General features: G+C 43.0%; 1 protein-coding gene across 2 annotated transcripts in view; it reads left to right on the forward strand.

The window, feature by feature from the left end:
* Positions 1–15,540, forward strand: part of SPMIP6 (sperm microtubule inner protein 6) — a 310,448-nt gene that overhangs the window by 264,656 nt on the left and 30,252 nt on the right. For both annotated transcript variants that reach the window (XR_011280602.1, XM_069626836.1), the window contains exon 7: positions 8,917–9,006. Coding sequence is in view for 1 of the 2 variants with exons in the window: in XM_069626836.1 (XP_069482937.1) it covers positions 8,917–9,006 (90 nt within the window). In the remaining variant the exon portion in view is untranslated. The remainder of the gene's footprint in view (positions 1–8,916; positions 9,007–15,540) is intronic.

Here is a 15,540-nt window from a genome sequence, read left to right on the forward strand (position 1 = left end):
GTGAAACAGAGAAAGAGGAGGACGAAGAAGGGGATCTTCGGCGTCTCCTTTTCGAGTGCTTCGATCTCGAAGAGTGATGGGACCCACTTCGAGACCTGGAGCGCGAATGGTGACAAGGAGACGAATGTCTCCACTTCGTCGAGGAAGAAGAAGCTTTAGAAGTCTTACCTTTTTCCAGCTTCCCCCTACGCTCCTTCAGGGCTTTCGCTGTCATGGACATACAGTCTTACACTCCGAACAATGGTGTTCAGCTCCCAAACACCACAGACAGACATTGTGAGGGTCCATTAGCGACATCTTTTTTCCACAGTCTCTGCATTTTTTAAAGCCGGACCGAGGGGTCGTCGGTTCAGACGAGGAAGCCATCGAGTATGGATCGAATATCTCAAGGAAAATGGAATAATATATCTACGAAACTGAGCAACGATATTCCGAGGCACTGAGTAAGCGCGGAAAAACGGAACTGAGCAACGGACGCTGCGTGCTGCCTTTATAGGCAGGATGACGTCGACGTCGATACGGCGGCTGTCGAGGGACATCGACTCGGCGGACGTCGATGCGCAGCGCCCGCTACAGAGAAAAAATTTCCGAGGCCAGCAAAGCTGGAAAGAGATATCTAAGATAAGGAATACGTCGGAGGACACAACCCGTTCGAATACCGCTTTTCACCCCTACGATACATTGATGACCGTGGTGATGGGCCTCAAAGAGAGGCGCATCTGTCGTTTCTCTGTCTTCAGGTAGAGAGTCGTACAGGGGGCATGAGGGTCCGATTTGACCCCTCGTCTACACAATAAAACATATTCTAATGGAGTGTGAGAGTTTAGAGAAGGTTAGGCTATGATACATCTGTAAATATAACAATGTGGCAAGAAGCTAATGTATGCAAACACTGTGGTACAATGTTCTTCAAGGAAATGATTTTAACTTGAGATATATGACATTTAAAAAAATGGAATCATTCGATTTTTAAGATAATTGAAGATTTGCATATATGGTAGTGAACTGACATTAGATATATTCACTGTATTTTATTGTTATTATTTTTATCGTAATAAGGTGATGAATATTTTTGCTTATACAAACATTTCATAGCAATAACCTTTTTTATATAATGAAATGGCTAGACAAGCTAACCTTACACATAACATAAAGTTCAGTACTACACATTGTCCATTATACATTATATTCTGTTACAAAAAGAAACTAAAATTCCAATACAAAAAGGACTAAAATGTGTTAAAACAACTGCGAACCAGTCTCAGTTAAAACACTACACAGTCTCCTTCCCTATATAGCTAAATTAGTATAACATTCAACTAATTCCACGCAGCAGGGACACTCTGAACATTCAAGTAAATAAAACATTGTTTATCTTAGAAAGGAGCATGATTATATAAACACCTTGCTAAAGAATTGCTATTCCAAACAAATGTATTTGCTATGATAGGCAATTTAGATTATTTTCTTTATAATGGACAAAGTTGACTAGATGCCATAATTAACAGTAGCTCCAAATCAAAATACCACATCTGCCTCACAGAGAGGGATTAATGTGTAGAATCAGTTAGTGGTGGGAGGTGGTTTCTGGATTGAGAGATCATATAAAAGCCCCCACAGACACATGAGGAGGAGAAAGAGAACACAGATGCAGGTAGAGTGGGCAAAGCCAGATGTGCTGCAGGACACAGCAGTGAGGGGCAAGAACACAGAATACTCAGTTGAGCAGACAAACAAACACAGAGATAGAGGTTTTTCCTCTGATTTAAAGACAAGTTTGCAGTAACAGACTTGTAAACTCATAGCATGCTAACTATACATCGACTTCTCTTACAGATATGGCGACTGAATACCCAATACAGCATTAGAGCAACTGTAATCGATGTGATGCGTAGAGAAATTGTAGGAGATGTGACATATAGAAAAATAGCCAATGAACAGAGGACACTTACAGGGAAATTCAAATGATGATCACTCCACCCAAAGACTATTGGTCATATTTCACACAATATTTGAATAATTCTACTAGTTAATCTGCAATTCACAATATAGACTGCTTTTCTTTTTTAAGGATACCAGCTGCAACTATAGCTCCTGTGAAGTTGTTGTTATTTATTGGATGCGCTGTAATCTGTATTTATTGTTGCAGACAGCTATCCACTCTAGACTGAAGGCAAGTAAAAGTGTCTGATTGGTCATTTCAATTGCTTATCTCCAATGCAGATCTAAATGATCCCCTGCTTTTAGAAGGCGAGCAACCTGACAACGGCAAAGGGGATGGGGCGGGGGTCAGAGCCGAGCTAGACAACAGGGCGCAAAGACACGCACAAGACAGATCGATATACTGGATACGTTGGAACTGCAAATCTCCTCCAAAATTACTGACAAGTGAAGTACTGGCTGAAACAGACGATGAAGTAGAAGGACAAGCGACTGAAGAGATTGAAGAACCGCAGACATTGGCCGAATAATCTGTATCAGGTATGTAGATGGCTGGTTAAGTGTTGCTCCCCACTCCATAATGATATCAAGGGAATCTTGCTTGAAAGGGGAATGGAAGGTGCAAATGCAGAGAATATGAAAGGTCTTGGGATTAACAAAAGTAAATCAATCCCTGAAACCTCAAGCCGGCCATTGACCCTTGTCCCAAGGTCCTGCCCCGTCCACGCCCTCACCGATGCCAAAGAATCAGGTAGAACAGAGAGAGCGAAACATTTGAAAACAGAGTAATCATAGTGGTGTAAGGCTAAAAGTAATGGAGGAAGGAGAGCTGAAAGAAGAACCATGGAAAAGATGCTGGGAGGACGGAAGCGCAATTGGGAGACCAACTGGAAGTACAGGTGATAGAAAGAGATGAAGAGGATGAGAAGGAGGAGGAGAAGGAGAATGGTGCTGAGAAGAAGGAAAATGGGCCACATATAAAAATGATGTATCAGAGGAAAGAAATAATGACCATTCTAACAAGCAAAAGGGAGCTAGAACAGTGTGACCAATGCTGATTGGAAGAGTACAGAAGGAGAGGAATATCCCATGGAAGGCAAATTCAGGAAATTCAAACCGGTATCCAGCAACATGAGAAGATTTTTGCAGGGATGCGTTCAATGAAACTTTGAAGATAATGGATAGGAAAGTGTATGCTATTGCGGAGGAACAGGAGGAGGCGGGAGCTCATGGTATGGAAGTAGTGGGACGAATTGATATTGTAGAAAATGTATGTCACTCAAATAAGATAAAGACCGAGAGATTGGATAACACAACAAGCATGGTTAAAAACTCAAAGCCTTAGATGTAATCTCTTAATACTAGAAAGAGAAGAACATGATGATGATACTAAGTCCTTTATGGCATGGCTGCTATAAGGGCCGCTCGCCTTGGATAAAAAAATTAGAGAAATGGAAATACAGATGGCCCACAGAGCTCTGACATGATGGAAAAATAATAGTTGGAAACCCGTGAAAAATCCTTATTAATCTTGTGTACTACATGCTAAAGAAAAAAACTCTGGCATTATATGCGGGAAACCAGTTCAAAGAGGCTGATATTTTTTATTTATTTGACCTCAATTACTGATAGAAAAGAGATGGGAATTGGACTGTGCGTCCATTTTAAAAGATTCAAATGGCTGCATTCTTACAAGTTCGATGCAAGCTCAAATTCCTTGACCCACAAAATGCTGAAAAGCATTATCCTATGGTCGTTGGAGGTGGTGGAAGTTAGATACCGGGCAACGAGGAGATGGGGATACAAATGAGAGGAGTAGACTGGAAATGACTGATCAAAAAAACTATTTTAAAACATACATAAAATGAGCTTCGCTTACTTACAGATGAGAGGTTTCCAAACCGGCACTTGGAAACAATCCATTTCAGTCTTTTCCCCAGGGACTGGGATACAAAGGTGAGAGGCATTAAAAAAAGACTAAGCCTCTCCCCCATTTTCAGCTTGGTTTTATCTGCTCTCTCTAGTGTGGTAGCAGTCAGGGGCTCAGGCTGCTCATTCTCCCTGTGGCTTTCCTCAGTTGATGGTAGATTTTGTTGTTGTCAATTCTGTTTAACTCTTTTCTGTGTATCTCTTGTCCCCCTGCAGTCTCTTCTCACTCGCATTTCATTTTCTGCTGCCCCCCCCCCTGCGGTCCATCTGGGGTTGTCAGGTCGGGTGTTGGTTGTGCCATTTCTGTTTGGCAGGGAAGTCCATTTGCTGGCTGTTTTTGATTTTGTTCTCCTGGCTCCCGTCCGGGTTTTCTCAGTTGCTCCCAGGTGCACTGTGGGAGTTGGAGTTTTGAAATGGAAAAGTGAAAACACTGTCCAGCAAATGTACTAAGCATTGGTTAAACAAGAGCATTACTAGTGGTGACATTTGTGGCACATGGGGGGTTTTCAGGGACTGATTCCCCTCCCCCACAACTCTCGCTTTCTTCATCTGGGACAGGGTTGGCTCTGGCTTTTGTCATGGTGAGCCTCCTTTCTTAGGTAAAGAAGGATCCATTCACTCCCCCCCTTCCATGGCCTTGGCTCTGTCCCATATCCATTGGAGCCAAATACTGCTGTTAGTATTATTATTATTATTATTATTATTATTATTATTATTATTATTATTTTGGATTGCCTTATATTTAAAATTGTTTCCTCTTCTGTGAATTAACACAAATATATTGACCTTTTTTCGGGGGGCTTTGAAGGTTTGTTTTCTTGCTTCTCCTTTGAAAGTGTTTACCTTTGAGCTGGTCATCCCTACTGAGTGCACTGCTAGAGGGTATACCAACTTACCGCATCACCCATGCTATATTTGGAGACTAGTGTACCTGGCAGCAGTACTTAACTACTACTTACGTATTTTCTAAGAATTAATCTTAAGATTCTGAGATCAGTCAGTCACCCATGCTGCCCAGAATGTCTTGATGGAGACTGCCTACAGAATTCCTAGACATGGATGGCTGGGAACATTGCAATGAGATATGAAACAACACACCTTCTGATGAATACATGTTGGAGAGAGTTGGTTGTTGAAGAAACCATGTAGCTATCCAAATGGGTGCACGGAACAAGAAGCAAAAAGGTAGACTTATTGGTCAAGCATTATTATTATTATTATTATAATTATAATTATTATTGTATTTATTGAACGCAGACTTAGCTTCGAGAAGCAACACAGTGCTTTACAGAGGTATACAACAGTACAGATATACAGGGGGGCACACAGGAGAGGTACAGCTGTACCAGGTGGCAGGGAGGAGAAGGGCGGGCGGCGTCTAGCATGTCAGGTTGCACGGGGCGATGTGCTGACCTAGATGTTGAGGCAGAGAGTTACCTTGAAGAGGTGGGTTTGAGTGCTTTCCTGAATTGTAGGAGCATGGGAGCGAGTCTGATGCTGACGGGCAGGAGGTTTCATAGTCTTGTGGCGTAGGCAGAAAAGGATTGTTTTCTGGTCCTTGCCTTTTTGCAAGTCTGCACGTGAATGGCCAGACTCTAGCAGCTGTTTGTTATGCGCTGGGGCCGATGGGAAAAATGGGACCACACGATGATTTACTTGAATTGTATGTCCTAGAGAGTCGTCTTTGCGTAATGTAAGTGGCATACAACCTTTCGTCATGCGGCTGTGGAATGTGTGCCTAAAATGAATGAAGCGATGGTGCCTGCTGCTAGAAGCAACTGAAAATTATGATGGCTCAGACATTCTCATTTTGAAGCATGTCTTCTTAATAATCAAATGGTGCAATAAAACTGTGTAAGAAAAACTCTTGGCACCACCTGAGGCTCTAGGTTGCAAAGTTTCAACGATAAGGGCCGAACATCTGTGATGTGATTATCAACACAATTGTAACCTGTAGAGCAGGCCTATGAAACCCGCGGCTCTGCAGATGTTTTGGACTACAACTCCCATGATCCCTTACAATTGACCATGCTAGTATGACTGATTGAGACCCCGTAGAGTGTACGCCAATCACTGATCGTCTAACTCAACATAAATTCTTCTTTTCCGTGGATCACCCCACAGCTCTTACTCCTGTCCATCCCAGCTCATCTGCTGTGTCCGCAATCTACTTGAAACCCCCTAGATATATAACCCTGATGCCTGCGGGCTCCAGCGCATTATAAGTGAATACACATAAACATAAACAAACATATCACTCATGTACAGCACTCCATTGCTTTCCAGCTTGATTTGCATCTTGAAATTCCCATACATTTATACAAGAGTACAGAGATATCGGAGGAGAGTGTGTGGTTACGGCAAGCCTATTTCCACTGGCACTGGAATACTCCTTTACTTTTCCAGACATGAAGTGAGAGGATAGCCGGCATGTGCCAGCAAAAAAGAATGTTGCAATGAACAGGCTGGGGAAAGAAGCTAAGAAAAAGACTGACCTTCATAAAATCCCTTAGCCTGTGTACATGCTTGTGCCTTAGTTCTGAGATGCTTTGACACTTTGCATCCCCATTCTTGCACATTTTGTGGCACTCTATGTTCATGGTCTGAAGGGAGGTGACTGAGAAGTTTGGGCTGAACTAAATGTTTTGGGGTGTGAGTAAATCTAATGTACACATGAGTTTTCCCCTAGTGTAATGGCACATTGGCCTGAAAAACAAACAATGATTTGGAAGGCATTCCAGAACAATTGTCAGTGCTTCTGGTTAATTAAAAGCCTTCACTCTTCAGAGTTGCAAAGTTACCTTAACTGCCATGGGCACTTCTGGCCCCCAGCTTGATGTGCATAGATTGGTGGGCTCACTGATGACTGCCAATGAGGCCAAAACAAGTCTGTTGTTGAATTCAGTCTGTGACCCAGCAGTTTGGCTTGACTGCCCCTTTGAGGGTGAGATGGCACAGCAGGCTAAAATTGATGGCAGGCAAAGCTTCCTATAGCAATTCCAGTGGTTATGATTAAGTCAAGGTTTTTCTAACCATCACTTTTCAGTTTTGATGCTGTTTTGTCATATGTTTGAGCTTGTGGGATCATATGGGCATTGGTACTTTTGTACTTGTGGTGAAAATGCAAGAGCAGCATGGTAAAGAGAGGTGAACTTCTCAATTGCGGGAATAGCCTGTGAAGAAGGGGCTGGGCTTCATTGATAATCACTTTGTTGTATGCACCAAAGGAGAGAATGTTCCGAGTAATTGAGTTCTAAGGGAACAACACAGAAGCCAAGCAAATTGTTACAGGTATGTATGCATGTAGGGTGTAACATTAGATTGAGGTACTGTAAACAGTCCTCAAAGCTTGTTTTTTCACTAAGAAACAAACTCACACTTAGCAGCCGCAGAAGCTGAGAGCACATTGCAAACTACACGTTCCCAGGAACATGCAGAAAGGAATGGACAGCCTTTGATACTTCAAAGGCCAGGAAGCCAAGCTCACAGGTGCCGGGGAATAGAAGTGAATGCAATATTATTTTTACAGTTCAGCATAGTAGTTTATGAAACCAGCCTACTGGCAGTTTCAAAGTGCCCCATGGCAGTTTCAAATTGCCCTCTAGCACAACGCAGCCTGGGAAGTGGTGCAAAGAGTTCTTAAGATGCAACATTAAAATGGTAACTTGTCCGCTATTTAAGGCTCTGTCAGAGTCATGATTGGTAGCTCGCCCGTGAGAAATGGATGAAGATGATCGGCGGCAGTTGTATAAAGATCTGCTGATCATCTCAAAATGTCTCAATGCTTTGGCCCAATGATGTTGGACTGTGACCTCACAGAGGTGGTCGAGGGTGTTGTGGTAAGATTTTGGGATCCAATCATTTTAGAACAATGTATGTCCTACTAAAGGGGAATGATGTGTTGTTCATGAACAAGTTCTGGATGGAGGATGGACTTAATGTTGCAATGTGTTTCAATGTTATTTAGTTTATACGGTTATAAAAACTTTGGTGTAGAAACGCATATTTGACAGCGCTTTTCATGCAGTTCTGTTCTGCATTCTGTGTGAATCTTGCTTTCCCAGCTGCACCTGGGCCCTTACGAAATTGCATGACTTCTTGCCTGGTGTACACTGCTTTTTTAATTACTTTTGTAATTTTATTAGTGAATTTTGAAGGCAACCCAAGGTACGTCCTTTGGGAAATTTGATGCAAGGCGATTTCCACCCTTTCCTAACTTTCATCTCTGTGCTTCCAACATTTGCTCATTCACTTTTTTCTATTGATTTCATTTTTTAATATTTTTTATAACTTCAGGGTTGCAAGATTATATTTTAACCAGTAGAACATTGAGGGAAGAAATTCAAAAGAGGTCATTGAATACTGGAGTTTGCAGGACTAGAAATGGATTATTATTTTTTCAGTCTAGAATCTAGATAGAAAGACATTTAGGGCCTGACTCACAGAGCGTTTTCCAATGGGATTGCGCCATTCTAACATGCGTCTCTGAATCAGCCCCTTAGCATAATGATAGCCGTATGCAGGTAAATGGCACCATTACACACAATTTTCATTGCAAGCTGAAGACCAGATTCAGCAAACACACCATTTAAATGTCAACAACTATGTATAAGCTCGGATAACCCAGGTACACAAGTGCTTCCCAAAGTTGCTTGAGAAGATTTCAGACCAAGAAAAACAGAATAGCTTTTTATTACTGATATAAACTTGTGTCTAAACTTTAGATACAAGTTAAGATCAGTAGTAAAACATATGCATTTATCATGAGGGCAAGTAGGTGATTCAGGCAAACGCACTTTAAGGTGAGTGAAAATGATTGATCTTAGATTAATTGAAGCAACACAATACCCAGCATGCTGATGAGAAAAGGTTGCTGCGCTTTATGACTGACACCTATTATGCTGGTTTTCTATCGCAGCGTGTAGAATGTTTTTGTTAAATTAAACATCATTTCATGAACATACGTGTTTGCAGTTCACAGAGGAGCAAAAAGGACGCACACTAAATATTTGTTCTGATTAAACTCCTCCCTTTTTTTCGTTTCAGGGGTATTCCTCATTACGACCCTTTGCAGGGAAGCCGGAACCTTGGACCTCCATTCCGGCTCCCTGAGTGCATCCCTTTCACCAGTGTTAAGTAAGAACATTAGACCTCATATTCGCTGAATAGATTGTCTAAGGTTTAAATTGCATTGTTTTGAACCAATGAATAACTGCATTTTAAAAGTGGTCATCGCTCATGAAAGTGCGGGAGCAGCACCGAGACACCATCCAATTATGCTTCAATTCTAGGTTTACTGGAGGATTGATTTTGAAAAATGCTGCTTTTCTATTTCAGCTTACATGATATGTTTTTTTAACCAATTTATTTTTATTTCCCCAAACATTTATTGCAATTACCCTCATGTTCCATGGCTTGAACCGCTGCTCAAATCAGCGTTGGGATGAAATCTTAGAAGTAAGAAGATTGTTTCGTGAAGCACTATATAAAAACGTGATATTAATATTATGATAATTATACAATATAAATACATTTCTAAGCGTGCCTATGCCCGCCATCCCCTATCAACCTCTTCTCTTCTAAAATTCTGAGAGGCACCCAGTTTTGGTGAAATCAAACATATCTATGGAAACAAGAAGAGGCATGGCTTTCAGACCCCAATGGAGTGACAGAGGTTGCAGCCATTTTAGCCTCACATCCAAAGCCTGAAGCTGCCCAAATGTGTATGCATGGTTTATGATTACAAACACTTTAATATTAGGTTGAGTGGTGTGAAAAAGAAAATGAGCACCAATCTCAGACTGTGTTAATAACTTGGTGATTCAGATATAAACCCTTTTATCATGGGCATATTTTTCTGGTGATATTATTATGTTCCCAAAATGCCCTTTGGATGTATGCAAATGAGCCAGGAACCCACATTATGTCATTTGTATCTTCCCCTTTCTCATAAAGGGTATTTCAAAAGGATGGGAGTGTACCAGACTGTCCATCTTGGAATGATCCGAAAATAATGTATATGTTTATTCTAGTTTTTGAGAATGTGCTTTGCTCAGTAAAACACGTTTAACATTCTTAATATTGCAGTATGATTAAAGTATATACTAAAAGATTTAACAGTTTGCAAGTTTGCCCGATTTCCAAATTAGCATAATTTCTCTTTTTTAAAGCTTCCTTTGCTGAAAATACACAGCACTTTGTTTTTCAGAATGTCCTTCCTTCTTGAAAAGGGTTGATCTAATACTAAAACCACCAATGATATCCTTCCACAGTCATCAGTAATGGAACCTTTAATTTTGCTGGCTGGCCATTGATTGGTTTGTAATATTACAAACGCATGCATTTTGTACAGTATGCACAACAACCAATAATTAACAAAACATATAACATAACTAAGTTGTAGACCCTAAAGTCTGGTCCTCTGGTCTCTTACAAGGTATGCCAATGATAGTATTTTAGATTGTTTTTTGTATCGTTATTGCAAAGATTATTTGTTAATCATATACAAATACATGAATAACAATAAACCAGAATACCAGCACCCCCTGCACTGCCTTTCCACATCCACCAAAACTCCCCTCTTGCAGACAATGCACCCTCAGTGTAATTGCAACATTCTTTCAGGACACACACAATTCTAATGTATGTCTCCAAATACCAAGCCAGTCAACAACTTGGGGGATTCCTTAGCACTTCATGGCTTTACCTAGACTCAAAAGTACTTAATGTAGGCACGGTTGTTGTTACCCAATGAAAGTGAAGATCCTTTTATAAATCTCTGAAGGATGAAAGGCTGGAGATCAAGATCAGCTGAGCTATCCCCTTGGCTGATGTCATTCTTTTTTTAACGACTAAAAAAACAGCATCCTCCCGCGTTAAGATATCTATGTTTTTTCCTCTGGTCATGCAGCTGTCATGAGCAGGTGGGGTGACTCCAGGAGAAATGCATTTGGCATTGCGATTTTCAGATAGACAGAGAGAAAACGAGAGCGACAGAGACAGAGTGAGTGCTAGATAAGCATGTATTACTCTGGGTACAGATAATACATTTGATTGTTGTTATTATCACTATCACTACATCACCCTTAATATTCAACGAGTTACAAACATGACAATTCATGTTCACGTAAGTGATTTGTAAGGGAAGTACATTCACACTTGAACTTAAAAGACTTTGTAATTTTACAAGAGAGCATGCGCAAAGTAACTTGTGTTTCGGGCTATTATGTTTAAGGGGTAATCATGAGGATGTGCCCTCCATTTTCATTGAAAGGACACACATCTGGAGACAGATGTGTGTCCTTTTGTAAAATAGATCGCTCAGGAGCTATTAGAGTAAATGCCCCTGAAAATGTGCACACACCGATGACTTTGTGCATATTCATCTAATACCATGCACAATTTTGTAGGTGACACATTGGTTTAATATAAACAGTAATAAGGCAAAACAGGTTCTAGCCCTAACCAATTCTTGCCCTCGCCAACACGTGTTTCGACCCATCTGGGTCTTTCTCAAGCCTTTACATTGGCAAATTAATCTTGTTTATATTTGCGATGAACATATTTCTCAAAAACTGTTTAAACACCAATATCCTACTGTTTATATTAAACCAATGTGTCACTTACAAACTTCTGTTATGGTATTAGTTGATAATCCGCAAAGGTGTGCGCGCATTTTCAGAGTCTTAATAAGGAGGCGCTGGGCATAGCATATCACACACCTAAATATGCAGCACACCATCAATGTAGAGATCAAATCAGATATATATTTATTTTCATGAACCTTGAGCGCAGTTCAACTTGGTCTGCCCAGACACTTTTTGACTGTACTAAAGTAAAAGGCATTGGCTAATACAAATGTGGTTATTGCTACTGACTATTAGGAGCAAATGTCGATGTGTTCATGGAAAATACTTCACAAACTGGCTATTGTTTAATATCTCTAAAAAGAAACGCCTAGATAGGGGCACTGTTGTGCACACGGTGAGATGGTCACAGCCGAGTGAGCTCCTGCAACAATCTGGGCAAATAGGGATATTTATCAATATTAAAAATTGGAGGAGACGTCGGTGAGAACCCACTACATGCTTGGCTGAAAGATCAGGCAGATTGATATTGAACTGCCTAAGAAACATCGAGCGAAGCAGCCGACTACGCTCTTGGCCAGGTGGGCCTGCAAGATTCCAAGCTGCAGAGATACCACACCCGAGTGCCAGGGAAGGGTGAAGGAGGAGGAGCCCAGGCGACAGTCGCTTATCCTGAAGTGATCGGTGCCGGCGAGGACATCCGAGATGCGTAAACTGTGTTGGTTGCAGGCGCTGCGAGGCTCCGTTGAGCGCCTGCTGACATTTGGCGACATACCCTACAGGAGATTGGAAAACTGAGGGGTGATAATACGGTGAGGCGCAGGAACGGTGTTTGGTGCCAGAGACTACAGCAGACACGGCAGCTGAGGTACGAACGAGGCTGCTGCCCTGCTCTTCCAGGCCTCCTTCGCGCGAGCTGTTAGCCCGCAAGTCCGAGGCGGGGGGTGCATTCAGGGTAGTGCACATTAAGCCCTGCGCAGCCTAGGAACTGTTCGATTAAGGACTTTGGTCTCTGCCAAGACGCACACAAGGAGACCTCATAGGGCATGAGATCTAAGTAGGGTTCTAATTGTTAAGTGCCTGGGTGTATAAACTCAAAGTCCCCCACAAGGTATTAGACGGGCGAGGGCTGACTCCCGTTATGCAGCAGTAAGAGCGGACACGCAGTGAACGGAAAGTGGAGGGACACGCTCCTGGAAAGCGGTCAACTTGTCGTGGGCCACAGTCTGACCAAACTATTTCCCACAACAGTGCTAAGGCTGGCTAGCACGGGTGTGGAGGGAACAACAGCTAAGGGCAAGCAGTAAAAGGTGAATGCAAAAGGCTTGTGAGAGTGCCTAGACACCTCACTGAAGAGCCCATACTCCCAGGGCAGCACAGGAAGGGGTATCTTGTGCATCACCCTCGACATTTGGAGTAGAGACCGTTGGTCTCAGCATGGTTCTCAATAGCATAATCTGAAATACTTCCCCCTGCTAGCCTTTTAGTTACAGGCTTAAGGCAGAGAACAGGAAGGGCTCCCCCAACTACTTCATGAGAGCGCCAACGGTGAATGAGTGGGCTAACAGGGATGCCCCACGTTAAGGGAGAGTGGGCTTGCAGTCACCCTTGCAGGGGGAGAGAGATTACTCACCTCTATCACGTACCGGACCCCTCTGAAGGTCAGCGGGAACTTGCTGTCTCGTATCACCCGGCCAAATAGGGGGAAAAGGGTATTTGCAGATTAGGGGATCCATTGGAAAATATGCACTCCTGGTCAACCACAATGGCCAATTACTAACGGAAGGGCTAACAACTACACCAACATATCGTTCATGTTGCATAATCTGAGCTGCAAGTCAGAACGAATATAAAGCAAGCAAGCAAACCACGCTGATCATTAGTGTGCTGTGGGGAGTGGAACAGACGGAGATACGGAAAGAAGACGATGCCCAAAGGCGCGGGCCCAAAGAAGGGTAAGGGAAAAATTGACAAATACACAACAGCCACTACGAAAGTGACAGGAACAGTTATGTCCACAGTATAGGCATCACAAGCTAATCCCAACACCACATCAACAACCATGGACTCACAGGCAGTTTTCGCGGCTATGCAACAAGGCTTCTCAGCCCTTAACTAGAAACTGGAGAAACTGGATGGATTCACAGCAAATGTGGCAACCATTAGAAATCAACTGGAGAAGGCTATGGGCTGCATCACAGAAGCCGAGACCCGTATCAGCACTACCAAGGACTCGCTGGAAGCGCTGCGAAATACTGTGACATTGATGGTGAAGGATCTGGGATCTGTGAAATTGAAATTCGAAGACTTGGGAGCCTGGTCACGCCGTAATAACATCTGAAGTATAGACATTCGAGAGGAGGCACGAAAGGGGCCTATGGAGCTTGCAGTGGAAAAGCTATTGAAAGACCTGCTGGGCGATCCGGGATGGTCACCCATGTTTGTTGTGGAATGGGCACACAGAATGATTGCTCCATGTCCCAAGCCTGGAGCATACCCCAGACCCATCATTGCGCGGCTAATGAACTACAGAGACCTTGTGTTGAGAGCGGCAAGGGATAAGCAGGAGCTACGATGGGAGGCCAGCATTGTCCGCATATTCCCGGATTACACTTTAGCAGTCCAGCAGGAGAGGCGCTCTTACACAGGGGTCAAGAAACTGCTGCACGACCGCCAGGTCCCCTATGCTATGCTATACCCTGCGAGACTACGATTGCAATACCAAAACAAGACTTATTTCTTCACGTCCCGGAGGAGGCGGCAAGCTTTGTGGAGGCTAATATTCCAATACCCCTGCAACAGTCAACGACTGCAACTGAGACCTGAATCAACTGAACTCTCTATCTGCTCCGTCACAAGATGTGGCAGCACTAGAATGAAAGAAGATAACAGATATCAGAAAGATGATGACCCTATCTCAATTGCTTATGACATAGTATGTTGATGTATGATACAGAGGGGTACCCCCGAGTCTTTATTTATGGGTTTGGGAAACAAATGATTACAAGCTAGACCGGAAGTATATTCAGCAACAAGCCCAGACCGTTGCAGCAGACACCCCCTGCTGCAGGTGCACACTATAGGTTATGGGTAGGGAGGGAGGTAAATTGGGACACATAGTTGGAGTTCGGGGAACTATGAGGGGGGTTGGGGAAAGGGTGGGGTATGGTGGGAGTTAATGTTAAAATAACACATGTACTACAGATGACAAAGTATGGAATCACGTCTATACAGAGACACATTCAACAATCTCTAAAGGAAATACACGACTATGGCTAAGAGGGATACAGACAGCATCACATTGTTGAGCTGGAATGTCTGCGGGCTGGGTTCCCCGATAAAAAGGAGGAAGGTCATAGCGTACATTAACAGACTGGGCCTCAAAATTGTCTTCCTGCAAGAAACCCACTTACTAGAGCACCAAGCAGCTTCCAGCTGGGGCCCTCAGCGCTACTACACATCGTACTTATCACGGGCCAGGGGTGTGATGACCTTGATACATAAATCCATTCCCCTCACATGCCAGAACACTGAGATCAATCAGGAAGGTTGCTATGTCCTAGTACATGGTAAACTTAGGGAGGAAGAGGTACTGGTCGTGAATGTGTATGGCCCGAATATCGATGACCTGGGGCTCTATTCGAAACTCTTTGCGAAACTGGCTAAATACCCTACATCTCATTTGATATGTGGAGGGGATATTAATACCATTCTAGATACACAGCTAGACCGCACATCTAACCAACCTAGAGTTCTCACCACGCTGCTCACATGATACTGACCCACATGACTGATCTGGGATTGTGGGACGCCTGGTGCTCCCTACAGGGCACGAGACGGACATACACGTACTACTCCACAGTGCACGATATGCACTCCAGAATAGATGCATGGCTCCTATCGCATGACACCCTGGGTGGGCCATGGAAACACAGATACTTCCTAGAATGCCCTCTGACCATTCCCCCATAAAAATAACTTTAAAAATACCATAGATGAAAATACACAGGACCCCATAGAGATTCAAGGCTGCCTCTCTGCCAGACCAGGTATATAAAACAGCGTTAGCCAACACAATGAGGAG

This window comes from Ambystoma mexicanum, chromosome 6p (genome assembly GCF_040938575.1).
Source record: "Ambystoma mexicanum isolate Mex_15411 chromosome 6p, UKY_AmexF1_1, whole genome shotgun sequence".
NCBI lineage: Eukaryota > Metazoa > Chordata > Amphibia > Caudata > Ambystomatidae > Ambystoma > Ambystoma mexicanum.